This window comes from Artemia sp. Qi Xiang Cuo, chromosome 10 (genome assembly GCF_049724085.1).
Source record: "Artemia sp. Qi Xiang Cuo chromosome 10, ASM4972408v1, whole genome shotgun sequence".
Classification (NCBI taxonomy): Eukaryota; Metazoa; Arthropoda; class Branchiopoda; order Anostraca; family Artemiidae; genus Artemia; species Artemia sp. Qi Xiang Cuo.
Window position 1 is genome coordinate 12,368,022 of NC_142803.1, and position 17,893 is coordinate 12,385,914.

The 17,893-nt window shown below is 36.0% G+C and overlaps 1 protein-coding gene across 1 annotated transcript in view; it reads left to right on the plus strand.

Moving 5' to 3' along the window:
* LOC148947479 (N-alpha-acetyltransferase 25, NatB auxiliary subunit-like) overlaps positions 1-17,893 on the plus strand; it is a 123,786-nt gene that overhangs the window by 2,810 nt on the left and 103,083 nt on the right. Inside the window, exon 2 of the mRNA XM_089095904.1 lies at positions 17,701-17,786. Coding sequence (XP_088952030.1) covers positions 17,701-17,786 — 86 coding nt within the window. The remainder of the gene's footprint in view (positions 1-17,700; positions 17,787-17,893) is intronic.

The following is a 17,893-nucleotide window of genomic DNA, read 5'->3' on the forward strand; positions in this document are numbered from 1 at the left end:
ATGAGTTAGATGTTCTTGCTCTAATGGTTGAACAACAGGGTGTTCAACACTATAGAGCATTTCAGGTCCTCAAATGTTTGGGTGTGTTCCTCTGACCAGATGAACGGGTCTGCTTTTGTCAGGTCATGGAGTGGTTTGTTTTTTGTGGATAGGCTCTGTATGTATTTGGAGAGTTAGTTGATTATCCCAAGGAGGGTTAGCAGTTCTTCTCGGCTTGATGGGTTTGGCATGTGGTTAATGGCGTGAATCTTTTCAGGATCTGGCTGCATGCCCAAAGAGCTGATTATGTGTCTGAAGTAGCTGACACTGGAGGCCAAAAACTCTGCACTTATCTTTGTTGAAATGGATACCCTTAGCTAGGGCACTTTCAAGTATTGCTGCTAGGCATTCATCATGCTCTTCTTGCAGTGTACTGTACACAATCATGTCATCAATGATGATGAAGAAACCCTCTAGGCCTTCAAAGGTATCTTCCATCCTCCTCTGCAACTCATCCTGGGCTGAGATGATTCCAAAGGGCATTTGCTTGAAACAATATCTTCCATATATTGTGCTGAATGTCATGAGGTAAGTCAAATCTTTGGAGAGCAGAATTGACCAGGAACCAGAATGGGCATCAAGTTTTGTGAATATTTTCCCTCTGTATAGCTTGGAGGTGACATCATCTAGAGTGGGAATGGGATAGTGGGGCCGTTTGATGGACTTTTTCAGGTCTACAGGGCCTATGCACAGTCTTATGGACCTGTCCTTCTCAATCATAACCATCAAATTGACCCACTGTGTTGGGGTAACAACCTTTTCAATAATCCCTAGGTCTTCTAGGTGGCTGAGTTCTTGCTTGAGTTTATCCTGCATGGCTGGGGGTACTTGTCTTGCTGGGTAGACAGTTGGAGTGGTATTGTCTTTCAGGTATATGTTGCATTCTCCTTTGATTTCCTGATTCCTTGAAACACTTCTTTGCACTTTTCCTTTAGAAATGGTACTCTTGAAGATGTTGAGTTTACATTCAGTACCAGCTTAATCAGGTCCAAATCAAGGCTTGAACAGTAGGCTATGATAGGGGCAGCTGAAGTTTCTACTACAAAGAATTGTTGCCTGCTGCTGAGGTTATCTTTGTAGCTGCATGATAATTTGAAGACTCCTGTTACAGGAATCCTTGCTCCACAGTAGCTGGTGAGGCGCTGGCTTGTGGGTTTCACAGTGGGCTTTGAGGTGATGAGGTCAAAGCACTTCTTGGGAATGATATTGACCTGGGCCCCTGTGTTGATTTTGAACTGAACAGGGAACTGATTGTTGATGATCAAAGGTATCACTGCTTCATATTGTTTTTGCTTTGTTTGATGGAGCACAGGAATACAGTTTAATCACCAGAGTCCACTTCAACAGTATCTTCTTCCACTGCATTTACTGTCTTACTTTGACAAACTTGTGCAAAATGGTTGAGATTTTTGCAGATGGAGCATGATTTGCCCTTTGCTGGGCAGACTTGGGAGGGGGAGTATGTTCTGCAACAGAAGTAGCATGGTTTGCTCTTTGAGCCACTTGCTTCTTGTTTGTTTCTGCTGCTCTTCCAGTTTGGGTAGTGTGATATGGAATCAATCTCTTGCTTTATGGGAATATGACTTAGTTCCATGGAATGTTTTAAGCTGTGCCTGGGTCACTTCGTGGGTTCTGCACATAATGGTTGCTTTTTCAAGCATAGGTTCATCACCTTCAGCCAGGAGCTTCTCACATACATTTGGTTTAGTATTCCGCAAACTATGCAATTGCAGACCATTTTGTTTGGGTCCAAGCAAGAACATGGTTTCACTAATGTCTTGAGCTCTGTAATATATTTCTCTACACTTTCTGCCTCGGTTTGGTCTCGTTTTTGGAACAGATACTGTGCAAAACTGTGTTCTTCTGTGGTGATGCATACACCTTAAATTTCTCAAGGTACCATTCAATTTTGTTCTGTTCCTGTCTGCAATGGTGAAGGTGTTGAATATTTCTTGTCCTTTTGCTCCAGCCCAGATAAGTAGGTAGGCACAGAGCTTTCTCTGTTTTGCCTGCCAGTTGGCCTGCAAACATCAGTTGGGCATGCTCTTGTAAACAGTCCCATTTTTCTGCTAGGGAGCTGGATTCCCAGTAGATTGATGGCTGTAGTGCATCCATGAGATCCCACTTCTGACACCATGTAATACTTCTCTAGTATAAAGGTTTATTGACCTAGGCTACCTACAAAATAAAGCAACATCTAAGCACAGCACAAGCATTAAGTAAGTGCAAGCATGTAGTGCTTTTAATTTAAAACAGGTCGTTAATGTCCCTACTACAAAAGGCAATACTACTCTTGATTTAATTTGCACTAATCTTTTGAAGTTTTACAAACCCGTCTCCACTCTGCCCCCTCTAGGGGGTAGTTACCACTTTAGCCTTTTCCGATCTCCGCTGGCTAAAGTTAAACAGTTGTTTTCTATAAGTGAAACCGCTTATAGACCTCTCACTGACTCAGGACTTTTCAATTTTGGCTCCTGGATTACTACTGAAAATTGGTCCACTGTGTATCAAACAAATGACGTTGACTAACTGGCTTTGTCCCTCCAAAATCTATTGAGGAGTAATTATGAATTCCACTTCCCTGAGAAAAAATTTAAAATGTGTTCTACAGATAAGCCTTATGTTACTGAGTCTTTTAAAAACTTATAAGAAAAAAAATCAATTTTTTCAAAGCAGGTTGCATTACTGAGGCTAATAGTCTAAGGAAGTTCCCAAAGAAAAAATTAAGAAAAGCAGCTTCTAATTATTATAATAATAAAGTCAAAGATCTATATTCTAACAAGCCCAAGTAATGGTACAGAAAAATTAAAGAAATATGTTGAAAAAGACCTTCCGAAGTTGATTTTCATCTCCCTGAACCCCCTAATAAGACTGCCAATGATTTGAACTTGTACCTTGCTTCCATCGTGCAAAGTCTCCCCCCTTTCGCTGGCTCAAGTCCAACTATTCCTCCCAATACTTCCTTCCCCTTTATTTCTCCCTCTGATGTTATAAATAAAATTCTTAAGCTTAGAAAATCAAGTATTTGTCCCTTGGACATCCCAGTTGACTTATTTAGCCTAAAGCCTTTTTGGACAAAATTGCTGAGCCTTTATCAAATATTTTCAACCGCATCACAAAATTTAGTAAATTCCCAAGTTGCTGGAAACAAGGTTTTATAACACCTGTCCCTAAAAAATGCCCCAGTCTGACTTTCGCTAACATTCGCCCCATTACACTCACCTCTGTTTTTTCCAAACTTTATGAAGGTTTCCTCTGTGACTGGCTTAAGGATAAAATTTGTCTGCGTATTGACACCCGGCAGTTTGGTAACTTAAAGAAAACTTCCACCACCCATTACCTTGTGCACTTAATGCATACCATTGTAAGTAACCTTGATAAACCAAATGTCTGGCTGAACCTTGTCTTAGTTGATTTCCAAAGAGTGTTTTACCTGGTTGACCACGCCACACTAATTCGTTTATTACTGGTTAACTTTAAACTTGATCCTCTGTTAGGAAATATTGTTATATCGTTTCTTTCAAATAGACAAATAGATCTCAAGTTGTTAAATACACAAATATTTTCTCTAACCCCCTCCCTATATATTGTGGAATTCCTCAAGGAACCTTATTGGGGACCACTTTTATTTCTAGTCATGATTAACGATATTGGTAAGGACTTCCCCAAAAGGTGGAAATACGTGGATGATTTGTTGATCCTTGAAGTATGTCACAGGAATATTAAAAGTGACCCCCTTGAAATTCTAACCCACATTTCAGATGAAGCTAAGAACCTAAATATGAAAGTAAATTCCACTAAATCAAATATAATGACGATAAATTTCTTGAAATATACTCCCGCCTTCCTTGACCCTATCCCCCCAGATATTTCTGTGTCTTCCTTTAAATTACTTGGGGTTACAATTTTCTCTAATTTAAAGTGGGATATCCACATGAAAGATATTGTCCATAGAGCTAATGCATCCATGTCTCTCTTTAAGCTCTTGAATAAATTTAACATCCCCTCATCCTGTTCTTTAAGGATTTATACTTCCTTTGTCCGCCCGCATCTTGAATATGCTTGTTCAGTTTGGCATCCTGGCATCTCCCATGATGAATCAGATAAAATTGAATCTATTCAAAAAAGAGTCCTAAGAATAATTTTTAAAGAAGCTTTGGTACCATATTCACTCCTTCTAAAAAAGGCCAAACTGGAAACTCTTGAGCACAGGAGACGAACACTGTGCCTCCTTTGTGCAAAAAATGCAATAATAAACCCTTGCACAGAAAACATTTTCCCCAAAAGACACTCCCCATCCAGACACCGCCTGCCCCGTACTGTTTCTGAACCCGGCCCGATCTTGTCCCCCATCCGTTCTTTAACCTCCAGATATGAAAAAACCTTTGTCCCCTTCATTACTGATCAAATAAACCACTAGTTTTTTTTTTATTTTTTTTTGTACTAGTGATACCCATGCTTGTGTCCGTTTGGTTCTTCTGTTCCCTCCCCTTTTTATATAGTCTCTTTTAAACCTTTTTAACACTATTTTTATCTCACTTTTTTTTGGTTTTGTTTTAGTTTGTGCCTTTTTAACTTTCTTACATTTGACACTTTTTGTTTTTTAGACTTAAGAATGGCTTTGCCTTTCTGATATTGTTGTTTTTGGCATTGTTTAGCCAGTTTTTTAGTTGCTGTGCTATTTCTATGTTTTTTTTATTATCTCACCCCAAAATGTGAATTCGGCCCTTTGGGGCTTGTGATAGTCATTTTTTGAAATAAATATTTTATCTAAGCAGAGAATTAAGCACAAGCATAGTGGAATGCTACAATGGCCCACTGCTAATTTACCATGAAATGTACCCCCATACATGTGCAAATATATACCCTGAATTGTTGACAGCAAAGTTTTGAATTGTAAAATTCAGCACTATTTTTGTCAACAGCATTTGAAAAACTTGAAACAGTAAGAAAACAGTTTATATTTGAGTCGCCTAATAAATGAGGTTTGAATTGTTATAAATAGGCCTAAGTATTTTTGGAATATATTACTCTTGAACAACTTATTTATAAACAAGAGGGCCTAGTATGGTTTTAACCACTTTTCAATAACTCAGCTAGTGTTGATAACTTCTTTGCATGGTTACAAAAATGAAATACCTTTGGAGCCCCTTTAAGGGCTTAAGATGCAATCCCAGAAGCAATTATTGAGTTATGAAAAAGCGTGAAAAGGCATCAAATGACATTTTCACTTTCATCTTAGCTAAATTATATGACCCACTAGAAATTTACCAGCATTCCTATATAAATATTCCTCATGACAAGAAGACACTATTATGACTACCTTAAACTGCAATTGAAATGGAAATAAGGATCTTTTATCCTTGGGCAAACGCTTGTATTTACAGATTATTCAGATAGCCAAAAAAAAATTTACCACTAGCATCAGAATTTCAAATATCCTGAATTCAAGTACAATATTCATTTCCATCATAAATTCTTTTCAGAAAGACTTAAGTTTCTTTAATTTCCTTGTTTTGTTTACAGAAATGTCATGATGAGGCTTTCTCCATAGCTTGAAGATATCTGATTCTTTTATAGCACTCATTTCTCCAATCCATAAGCATATTTACACTAGTGCAGGCCTTGCTGATGATGTTCTTGCATTGTTAGACAGCTTTTTCTTCATGTATATTGTACAGAGAACACATATGGCTAAATATGGCTAAATATGGCTAAATGTTTTTTGTATTATATCCCAGTCATTTGTGGAACATTTGAACTCAGAGGAAAAATATTGAGCAGTAATGTAATTTTTTCAAGATCCTGAGGGGGGGGGGGGCAAAGTTCAGGTCAGTTTTACCAAATCAAGTGAAAAATGAGTCAGTATAGTACCATAAGGGTAAATATTTACTAAAGAAAACTGACCTGTTTCTCTTGATGCTTGAATTATGCAGGCTTACTATATCTTAGTTTGACAAGCTTTTTGCAGAAACTAAATTTCAGCTGGCGTGGGGGGGCAAACTGAGGTCTGGGGGGCAATCAGCAACTGCAATATTAGTTCCAGGCAGGTATCTAAATTCTAGGTTGTATCTATAACATCATTCACTGAGCTCTGGGTGGTGCTTTTACATTAAATTGCATTGTCCAGTGAAATAAGGAAAATATATATATATTTTTTTATATCAAAAATATCAAAGTAGATTTGCAAGGATAGTTTCTAGGGGACAATAGTCAGTTGTTATGTTTACATGTACCATATATGGAGTTATGAAAGTATTTACAACCAAAAAAAGTATGCATAAAGCTCTTCTCTAGCTTCAAGTACTTCTGCTTTACTTCTTTTTTGATTCATTTTGCCACTTAAAAAGAGCACTAAACATTGGAACTGGTAATTGAATTAGCCTTTTCCACACTTTCTGCAATCATTTGTTATATACAGATCATGTCAGGAAAATAAACAGTAAAAGGGATTCATATAGCTCTTTACCAAATCTTGATCTATAGCGTCAACTATGGCTATGTTGAAACTTAGACTATTGTTTCCCAACCACTTTAGTGTCACAACCATTCAAAGTTGGGGCCAGCTCGTGGCCTCCTTTAAAGTAAATTTAAACTTGAATCAAATAACCAGTTCTATTAGTAAGAACCTATTTATCTCATTAGTTGTTAAGTGATGCAAACTTTTTCATTTTTTTAATTTTTATTTCTGTATTTGAACTAGTTGTGTACACATCAGATTACGATTAAATAATCAGTAAATGAAAGAAGCTTTCATACACAATCATTTGATATTTTTCTGACTATTTGTAACCTTTTGTCTATGCCATTCCTCAGGCTGAGAAATAATGGCATAATAGACTAAAACTTAAGAGTTGTAGATATAACAAGTAAATGCAATATAGCCTAGGTGATTCAAGAAATTTGTATTTGGTAAAAAGCAGAAATTTCTACTTGAAAATTTTTTTTGGTAAGTTAGTTGGAAATCATTTTTGTAATAGTTATTAATGCAGAGCAATTTTGAATTTGGTTCTGCTATTCTGAAACAGTGCTTCTAAAATCCCTAAATCCCCACCCACCAATGAATCTAGGTTTTTCAAGATCTTCCTGAAAATAAGTATTCGTGAATACACATGTTAACATGAAATATAAATTGTTATTTATTTTATGCTAATTTTTGCAAAGATTTTTGGGAACCCAATCTTCTTTTGGAGGAATTTGGGGAAACCCCTCAAAATTAGGGATAGTGGAAGCACTATTTTGAAGGGCAATCTCATCACTCATGTATTATGTTACTCTTTATTGGCTTTACTGTGTGAGCACAAAGCTACAATACAATGAAATTTTCTTCTGATGCAGTATATACCCCAGAATATTAAATGACACATCAACAGTGAGATCAACAGATTTGTAGTCAAAGCATGCTGGATTTGAGACAGTTGATTTTTTTGTTATCTTTTGAGGCTAGTTTTTGTTCTTCAGTCCATCTAAACTCTATAGATATAATAAGGTCATGTAGAACTTTGTTTTGATTAAGACGTTTGGGATGTACTTGGTAAGGTAATTTAGCATACCCAGAAGAGTTGCAATTTCTTCTGAATTTGATGGTGTTGGCTTACTGTCAATAGCTTTTAGTTTTTCTGGGTCTAGTTACATGCAATGTTCACTTATGATGTGTTCAAAATAATTTAGACTTGTAACACAGAAAAAGCATTTTCCCCAGATTCCTCTCTCTCTAGCTCCATCAATTGCTTGTTGTGTTCCTCAAGGGTCAAATCATACACAAGGAGATCATCAATGGTGACAGCAAAGCCACTCATCCATGTATTCATTTGCATAAACACTACAGTTTCCTTGAATATTGTCTGGTCATGGGGTGCAAGGGGTAGGTAGGAATAATGTTTTAAATATATGATATATTTAAAACATTAAATATATGTTATATTTAAAACATTAAATATATGTTATATTTAAAACATTAAATATAAAACCATATCTTCATCTTTTCGTCTATAAATTAATGTAAGAAGTTTGAGATGGTGCAGGCATACTTCATAAGACATTTTCTCAAGAAGAGTACCCTGAGAGTTATCAGTTAAGACTATTATAAAGGATGAAATGTGAGCAACACCATTAGAATCAAAAACTCTGATAACCTAGGCTCTATCTGATTGGAAATATATCCATTATTTACATATACAAAAAAAACACATACATTAACAGTAGCAAATACGTACAAATTGAAACTAAATGAACCAAAAACTACATAAAATTAAGCCACTCCAAGGGTTGTAAACCTCTTCAAATGTATCATACAAATAAATAATACAATATAAAAAGAGTAATAGTAACCCAGCAAAATAAATAAATAAAAAAAGGAAATTAGCATTAAAACAAAAAATCCATCCAAAGGTGGTTCAATAGATAACTCATAAGCTTGTAAAAACACTTATCTGCAGCATCAAGAGGATCTGGCAAGCTGTATCTCTCCTGCAGTCCACCATTCATAGTCCAAGGAGGAACCCAGATAAGGAACTTTAAATATTTCAAATATGCTCTCCCTGGTTTCTATTTTATCCGACTGGTTGTCCCAGAAAGGAACCATGTATAGAACATGAGGGAGAGAAACAGCATTATATACTTTCACAAGGTGGCGTTTACCAAGATTCAGCTGTGATCCAACTGCACCAGCATATTCATTACAGATCTTACATACGGTTTGGGCAATAAGTAATTTCCGAGTTGACTTTAGGGATGTACCAATAGGCAACCCAAGGTACACAAGCTCCTGCAGTGGTACAGCATCAGAATCACTCAGATTTACTCTATTAGAGGTTTCAGAATGGTTAAAATCAAATAATAACACTTGTGACTTAGCCACATTTAAAGAAAGACCAATCTCATTATAATTCTTAGCAATCTCCCTAAAACTTTTTCCCAAACTAAACACAGCCCTACTTAGGTTAAGAATGTCATCTGTATCACATAAAACAGACACACTAACACCGTTCAATATACAACAAGGTGATAAATCCCCTTGGGCTCTTAGGGTTGCGTTATTATAAATAAGGTAATGGCCCCTTGTTTAATTCCAATATTCACACGGAGTTCTGAAGGAAGAAACAAGGATCCAATCTTTAAACGTACATGGTGGTGTCTATGCATACAGTAAAGAGATGGAACTACATCAACAGATACCCCCTTTTTAATAACTCATGCATAGCCTCAGAATGAATTAAAGATCCAAAAGCATTACTAATATCATATGCGCCAATAGCCAAAGGACTATCTGACCTTTCAGCATCCTTTAATATTGTGCATAAACAATACCTTAAATACCTTGGTTGCTACCTTAAAGCGTGGTAGCAACCAAGATGCAGTTGAAACCCAAACTGAAAAGGAGGCATGACACACTGTTGACGAATATGATCAATAATCAACAACTCAAAAATCTTTGAAAACACTCTAGAAACTGTAATGGGCCTATAAGACAAACATTGGGAAAGTGGTTTCCCTATTTTCAAAACCGGAGTTACAACACCATCACATAAGCAATTAGGCACAAGTCCTACTGTAAAAATCATCTGGAACAATTAAGCAATATGGTCAAAAAGGTAATCGCTGGCAAACTCAAAATGGCGTACACAAATCCCATCTGACCCACAAGAAAACTTCTTTTTAAGCTTCAGTGTAACCTTTTTAATCAAAATATCTCCAACGATTACCTGCTCAGGTCTAGCTCGACTGTTTAAAATACTCTTGATTTCATCATCAAACTTTTTAGCCTGTAGACTATCAGGGGCTTTGAACTGGGCAGAAGAATGAGCCACCCACCCAGACTTGGGTATTTCTAAAGTACTAAAAATGTAGATTGACTGGGGCAAGATTTCCAAAGCAAATTTGGATTGTCAGCGATTTTTGCCCCCAATTCCGCTTTGATATTGGCAACTTGATCACAAAGTGCTTGGCAAAACTTTCTTTTCAATACAAATACGGACGGCATTCACATCAACAACTCTAGGCCTATCACACTTTTTCCATATACACAACCATACTTTAGCCTGGAAACAAGCACTAACTAAAATTTGATTTCAAGACCAACCATATTTTTCCGTTTTTACTCGAGACTTGTGAACAGGTACAGCTGCATGATTAGCACCTCTAATAGCATGAATAATTTGTTCACAATATAAATTAAGCTGTAAGCGAAGCTCAGGCTCATCCATAACTGCAGAAGAAGATTGAAGGAGGTGGTAGGAACTTTTATTTTAGTCAAAATATCATCACAAACTTTCCGGAAATGTCCTACGTCAATAAGATCCCAAGATTTCCTGACAGACCATTTAGAATGTAGGGAGGCCCTTGGAGAACTAGATACTGGAATACTCAAGTTAATAGGAATGTGATCACTATGCAAAAAAAAAATCATTCAAAACTGAAACTATATGCACAGGTTTGACAGAAAACAGAGCATGATCGATGTTTGAAGTAGTGTTAGCTATAGATATGAAGGTAAACTGTTGATTTTTCGGCAGAACATGGAACACATCTAGGCAACATCTTCTTTAAAATTTGAGCTCCAGGGCAACGATAATTTGATAAATCACATTTGAAATTGTCAATAATGATACAACGTGGGAATGAATAGAGTAGCTGCTTTACTTATTTAGCTAACTTGTAACATACGTTACTAAGTCTCATTTCTAGGGTCTGATTACTATAATTAATGGGTAAAAAGACACTCACAATTGCGAAATTATTGCAACTAACACCAAGAAAGTGATCTTCTGAATGTAAACATTCATATTTATACTTGCTCGAGAGAGACAGCCCTCCGCTAGGTCGGCCCTTTCGTTTTTGAAGAGAAGGAGGGTATATCAAAGTAGAATTAGCAGGAGATATTTGTAGTATGTTTTTGCGGCTTGGTAATTAAAAGTGTTCCTGTATGCAAACTATGTCGTATTTTTCAACCATATTTTAAAGCAACGCAAGTTTACTCAGGATGCCACCATTTATGTTCCAAGATAACACCAATACAGAACTGTGGTTAGTTGCCATTTCTACGAATTACCTGGGATCCTATTTACTTTCGGTTTTTGGGGCAGCTGAAAAATTAACAGCTGTGTTTTCTAGATTGACATGATACACAATATAGACTATTAGTGCAAGGGGATTCTTTAGTATGTCCATGTCCAGTTTGTGCACAGTGTCCACATATCTGGGGAACTTTGCAATCTTTCTGGCAATTACAGCATCTACGGGGTAGATACCGATATTTTTCGACGTGGAGGATCTCATATCCAAGTTAAGGGGGATTTTTCAAAAAATCCTCTGGAGCATTCTTAGAAGGAAACGATAATTTAAAAGTTAATGACAGCCCTCAACGTTCGGCCTTAATGCAGTTAGGAATCAACGCTTGTAATCCACCATGAAACTCAAATGGTACCTGCTTTAAGATGCCCATAAACTGTTAAGCATTGATTTTTTTACAGCTACACTATCGTCCGAAGTTTTTAACGAATCTGCGATTCTCTCAACCATTTTAACTTTGTTTACAAGAACTTTAAAATCTGATTTGCGACGATGAACTTTAATCTTATTTCTTGAAGGATCCATATTACATACTGAATCGATAGCCAATTTCCGAGCTTCAGGAGTCAACAAGGATTTAGGGAAATGTTTCACCACTACAGAATATAGTAGAGGGTTTACAACAGTATTTCTATCCAAATCAGGGATAGCCTTACACACTGACCCTTGTCTGAATTTGGTTAGAATTTCTTCTATCTTTCTACACATTTGATTCACTGTAGAGGTGATGCACGCCAAAACTAGTTCAGCACCTGCTGGGACTGCTGGGACAGCACCTTCTGGGGTCCCAAATCATAAATTTGGGGAGTGTCTTTTTCTCTTTTGAGCATTTATGAAATATTTTTGCAATATGCATGATGTTATCCTCATCATTAAAGTACTTTACGCCTCTATCATTACAGCCACTTACTTCATATAATAACTTTTCTCCCTTGAAGAATCGTTTCTTTAGGAAAAAAATCCACACTATTATTGACAAATTTAACAGTTTTTGCACCAGCATACATGCATCAGCTAATAAAGTTCAGTATAGGACAATGCAAAAATTGATCAAAAGCCATAATTGCTTACCAAATCCACGCAATGCAGTTGTGAAATAATCCAGCCCATAATCCTCTATCAATGCTCACTGCTTGAGAGCTGAACATGAATACTGAGAATGAATTATCATAGGCAGCGCAATAGCGCTGCCTAAGTAATGAACGATGTTGGCAGAATGTATTATTATTTTTTTTTTCGTGGTCTTAGACCAGGGCACTTCGTATCAAAGGAGTTCTCGATGATATGAGTGAACACTTTTGAATTTTGTGGTGTCTAAATTATCGTTGTTTTAATAAAAAAACAAAAAAAAGAACATTGACTCCACTTTAAGAAAAGCAAGAATTAGACTAAATTGCCAATTATTTTACCCCTTTAACAAGCATTATCTCCATTGACTAAAAGTCAGACAGTTTGTGCTAAAGAGCTATTAAAGTGTGACTTGGCCTAATAGTAAAGAGTTCTTTTGTATTCTTATATCTGTGTACCTCTTCCCTCTTCTTGCAATGTTTGTACCTGGGTAGACGTAAAAGTGGATTAGCCACTTTTGGAATAATATCGGTTAATAGCAACTTCGTCTTAAAAACACATGAAGAAGAAATCTTCTGAATTTTAGATTATTTAGGAACCAAGGAATTTCTTTTACTGGGACAATATTTGAGGCATATTAATTATACCGAAGATGTCTCTGGAATCGTTGAAGCAAAAGATATAAAAAAAAAGTTTAGATTTCGACGTGAGCTTGGTAAAAGTTTTGGTTTAAAGACGTGCTACAATTGTGGAGAAAACACCCACAAAGGGTGTTTTGGCTTGATGCAATTTGCCCCATCAAATTCATCACATTAGAGAACCATATTCCAGAAGTCTATACCCTCTATTGACGAAAATAGAAAGTTTTATAGTTTTACGAATTACAGAAAGATGTTTTAAGTACTATCAAGAATGATATCAAGTTCCAAATAATTCGTTGACGATGGATACTGATTGAGATAGAAGGCTAAAGATTGCTAAAAAAAGCTTCTGTGTTTTCTTGGGCTCTCTATTCTCTATTATCTATCTTAGGCTTATTTAACTTATACGTAAATTCTGCTCTGGTTATGACAAAAATAAAAGACACTTCAAAATATCTATTGTTTCTGTACTTTACAAATTATATTCTAGCCTTTAAGGGTTTACAGAAGATCACAGCCTCATTTTCTTTTTTAATACTTCACATGTTTTCAAACTTTGGAAGGGCTCATTTGATTAAAAACTGAAACATCTAGTGTCCTTTTAAAAAGTCAAAAGGAAGAAAATATTGAGGAATTGATGTTAGTATTATGATAAATCATATTAATGTATTTTTTGTTAGTTTTTGTTTGGTTTTTGAGTAGCCAAATGGGTATTAAAAACGTTTTAGTAGTTTATTTGTTTGTTATAAAAGAAGGATGAGAATGCCGTGCCTAAAGATATTGTAAGGGCACAGCTTTCTACTCCCCCTAGGTTTATTTTCGGGTAAGGGACGGTTGAGAGGATGGAGGATGATGTATAGTTGATTGAGAACAAGGTTTTATGAAAATTATTTGTCTATTATGAATGTATTTCCACGGTGAAAGGGGTGCCCTATGGCAGAAGGGCACCCTGCTAAACAGGGATTGGTATTTTTTTGTGGTTTTGATTTTTTTGTAGTATACCTTGTCTTTGTCAATTATGTTTGGCTACCCAAATCCAAATTTCAAAAATAAAAGCTGTTTTTAAATAAGTGTAAGTGACATTAAAGTTTAAAATTAAGTGAAAAAGATTATTATGCCACCAAGAGGAGAGGAGGTGGGATTTAAAAAAAGGGACTAGAGGGTAAACAGCTCTCCTTCTACGCGTCTTTCCTCCCAAAGATCCAATCAAAATTTTAAGACAGCCATCCTGTTTGGTATAGTCGAAAGGTTCAATAGCTATGTGCAAAAAAAGTCAGTGGCATTTAAGTGAAGTTCTGAGGGAACGTTGGGGGTGTTATATACTACTACTCACACTGCTACTATCGGTACTTATGTTTCTTACCTATTACTTCTATTATGGTTGTTACTAAGGCTAAGGATATTAAGGTGTAAAACTCGAAATATGTTGAGGAGGAAGTTGAACTAAATCAAAATACACTATTTGCAAACGATTGTCAAAATGGTATATCAGCAATATCTTAAGAATGGTTTAGAATTTTTAGCTCGAGGAACCAGGACATAATTAGAGGGTTGTTAAACTGACCGAAAGGTAAATTATGTATACTACTGTTACTACCGCTAAGCCTATGAAGGTGAAATTTTCAAGGAATGTCTTGGGGGAAGTTGAACTGAATCGATTACTACTTTGCTGCTACTACTACTAAAGCTAAGAAGATTAAGGGTATTAGGGAGCTAAATCAAAACACACTAGGTTCATGCAAGATGTCAAAAGGACGTATCAGCAGTGTCTGAGGAATTCTTTAGAGTATTAAGTTGAAACTTCCAGTTTATTTTGAGAGAGACGTTGAAAAAAAGCAAAAGGGGCTATGTGGACCCAATTACCAATGATATTATTACTACTACTAATATTGCTACGACTGTAGTTAAAGGTACCAAGGCAAAGCTTTCAATAAATATATTTTCTTATTATAATCTTGTTGATTGTCAAAGAGTGTACAAGTAATAATCTCATAAACGACTTAGAAAATTAAGTTTACACTTCTAGGATATTTGAGGTGGATTTTGAACTGACCAAACGGCACTAAATGCATACTGCTACTACTACTACTGCAAAAAGTGAAGCTATTGGTGTTAAGGTGAAACTTCAGGGAATATGTAAAGGGGGTTTCCACTAAGACAATACATACCATGTAAATGCTGGTTGTCAATGCGGCATATGAGCCATATTTTAGGAGCAGCCTAGAGTAGTAAGTTGAAACTTTTAAGGTGTTTTCAGAGGGATTTAAACCTAACCGAAAGGTAAATGGTGATATTGGTATTACTACTACTACTACTTTTGCTGAGGCTAAGGGTATGAAACTGAACCTTTTAGGGAATGTTAAGAGTGATTCTGAACTAACCAAAAGACGCTATGTGCATACTACTGCAACAACAACAACTATTAGTAGGCTAGTATTAGTACTAAACCTAAAGGTAAAGTTGAACCTTTAGGGATTGGTGAAGAGGATGTTAAACTATATTGAAACGCATTATGTCGATTTAAGTTAATCAAAAGGTGTAACAGTTATACCCTATTAACAGCTACTGCCACTACCAAACAACAACCCCCCCCCCCTTCCACGCGTGTTTCCTCCCAAAGATTCAATCAAAATTTTGAGACAGCAACCTTGTTCAGTATAGTCGAAAGGCTCAATAACTTTGACTCTGGGGATGACACCTTACACAGTCCTTCGGGCAAGGGCTGTAAGTTTCACAATTCGCCCATCTTCGACATATAGGATCCGTTATTGGGGAAGAGGGGTATGTTTGATCTTTTGTGTGAAAAAAGCCAACACCATTCAGGCAAATTTTTGAGGGAATGTTGGAGGGAATTATCCACTGCTGCTCACACTGCTACTATCACCACTTATATTTCTACACCTATTACTTCTGTTGTGATTACTGCTAAGGCTAAGGGTATTAAGGTAAAAATTCAAAAATATGTTGATGGGAAGTTGAACTAAAATAAAAACACAATATGTGCAAACGATTTTCAAAAGGGTATATCAGCAATATTTTAGGAATGGTTTAGAGTGTTTAGTTCAAGGAACCAGGACATGATGTGAAGGATGTTCAACTGAACAAAAGGCAATGTGGGCATACTACTGCTACTACTGTTCCTAATATTACCAATAAGGCTAAGTGTATTAAGGTGACATTTTCATTGATTTTTTTTTTGGTTGTGGGGGGGGGGGTGTTGAATTAACCAAAAGGCAATATTTGCATAATTAATATTACTACTAAGGCTAAGGAGATTAAGGGTATTAGATAGCTAAATCAAAACACTATGTTCATGCAATTTGTCAAAAGGACGTATCAGTTATGTGTTTAAGTGTTTAGTGGAAAGTGTTTAGATATTAAGTTGAAACTATGAGCTTATCTTGAGGGAGATGTTGAAAAAAAAGATGGTATGTGCACATTCCTACCAATATTGCTGCTGCTACAGCTATTGTTACTATAGAAGTTAAGGGTATTAAGGTGAAGCTTTGAATAAATATCTTGCCTTACTATAAGCTTGTATATTTTCAAGGGTTATACAAGTAATAATCTCAGGAACACCTTAGAGCATTAAATTAAAACTTCCAGGATGTTTTGATGCGGATTTTTAAATGACCAAACGGCACTACGTGCGTACTGCTTCTACTACTACTGCTACAAGTGAGGCTAATGGTATCAAGGTGAAACTTCAGGGAATGTTTAGAGGGGATTTTCAACCAAGACAAAACATACTATGTACATGCAGGTTGTCTATAGGGCATATGAGGAATATTTTAGAACGAGCTTAGAGTATTAAGTTGAAACTTTCAAGGTGTGTGGAGAAGGATGTAGAACTAACTTAAAGGTAATCTATGGATATTGCTATTACTACTTCTACTACTATTACTGCTACTGAGTCTAAGGGTATGAAGCTGAAACTTTCAGGGAATGTTAAGAGGAATTCTGAATTAATCAAAAGACAGTATGTGAAAACTAATACTACTACTGCTGCTGCTACTAAGACTATTATATCAGGTTGAAGTTTTTTTCAAATTAATTTTAGTTATTTTCCTTAAGAATTCGTCATAGGTAAAAATTTGTCATACTGGGAATCAAATTCGGGCTAATTGGATAAGAGCCAACTACCCTAACCACTAGACCACATAGCATATATCAAAACATCTGATTAATGATGTTAATGTTAAATGTTGCATAAAGGATCAGTCAAGTTAATCATAGGCAGTGCTTTTTCTTGTCCTCCCCATACAGCTTTTTACTGGAACATCATAGAGAGCTGTTTAATGACCCATTTTAAAGGAAATTGATGTGGCTAAAAACCTTTTGTAATTGAAAAAACTAATTTTTAAAATATATTGTATAAAAGAATAATGCAAATTGTGTGTATTTACATTTTGTAACTGCTCTTTTTTTATTTATTCTGAACCTGTTAATAGCAGGGCTGTACCGTCGGAGTTTTAGTAAATTTTTGCTGAATGGAGTTGGAGTAACAGATAATGTAAGACACTTGGAACTGGAGTTGTGGAAACACATAAAGGCTGGAGTCAAGCCAAATATTATTAAATACAACTGAAAAGTTGCAATAATAAACAAAATTAATATTGGAGGCTAGTTTTCAGTTCTTATTTCTTTGAAGAGAATTTTAGGAGTTGGAGCAATTATGTTTAAACTTTCAGCCGTTGGAGTTGGTGGTAAAGTGGACCAACTCCACAGACCTGGTTAATAGAAAGTGTTTCTGGCTATGGATATTAGCCCCAAAGTATTACCCTATTTGAATTTTGAAATCAGCTTTTGAATAGTCTCATGTTTGTTAAAGAGATGACATTATAGTCACTCTAATCATTATTATAGTTGTTTTCTATTTCAGATCTTATTGACCATATGAACAATAAAAAGGCCATTCAAGAGCTTGACAAGCTCTTAAAAAAACAGCCAAACTTTCAAACTGCAAAGGTAATTTTTCGTTTATTTTGCTTCAGTTTAATTGTCAGGTGCCCTGTCTGTAGTTTTTTAGGTTGTTCTATTTTAAAGACCTCAGTTTACCTTGTATTAGAGGCCTA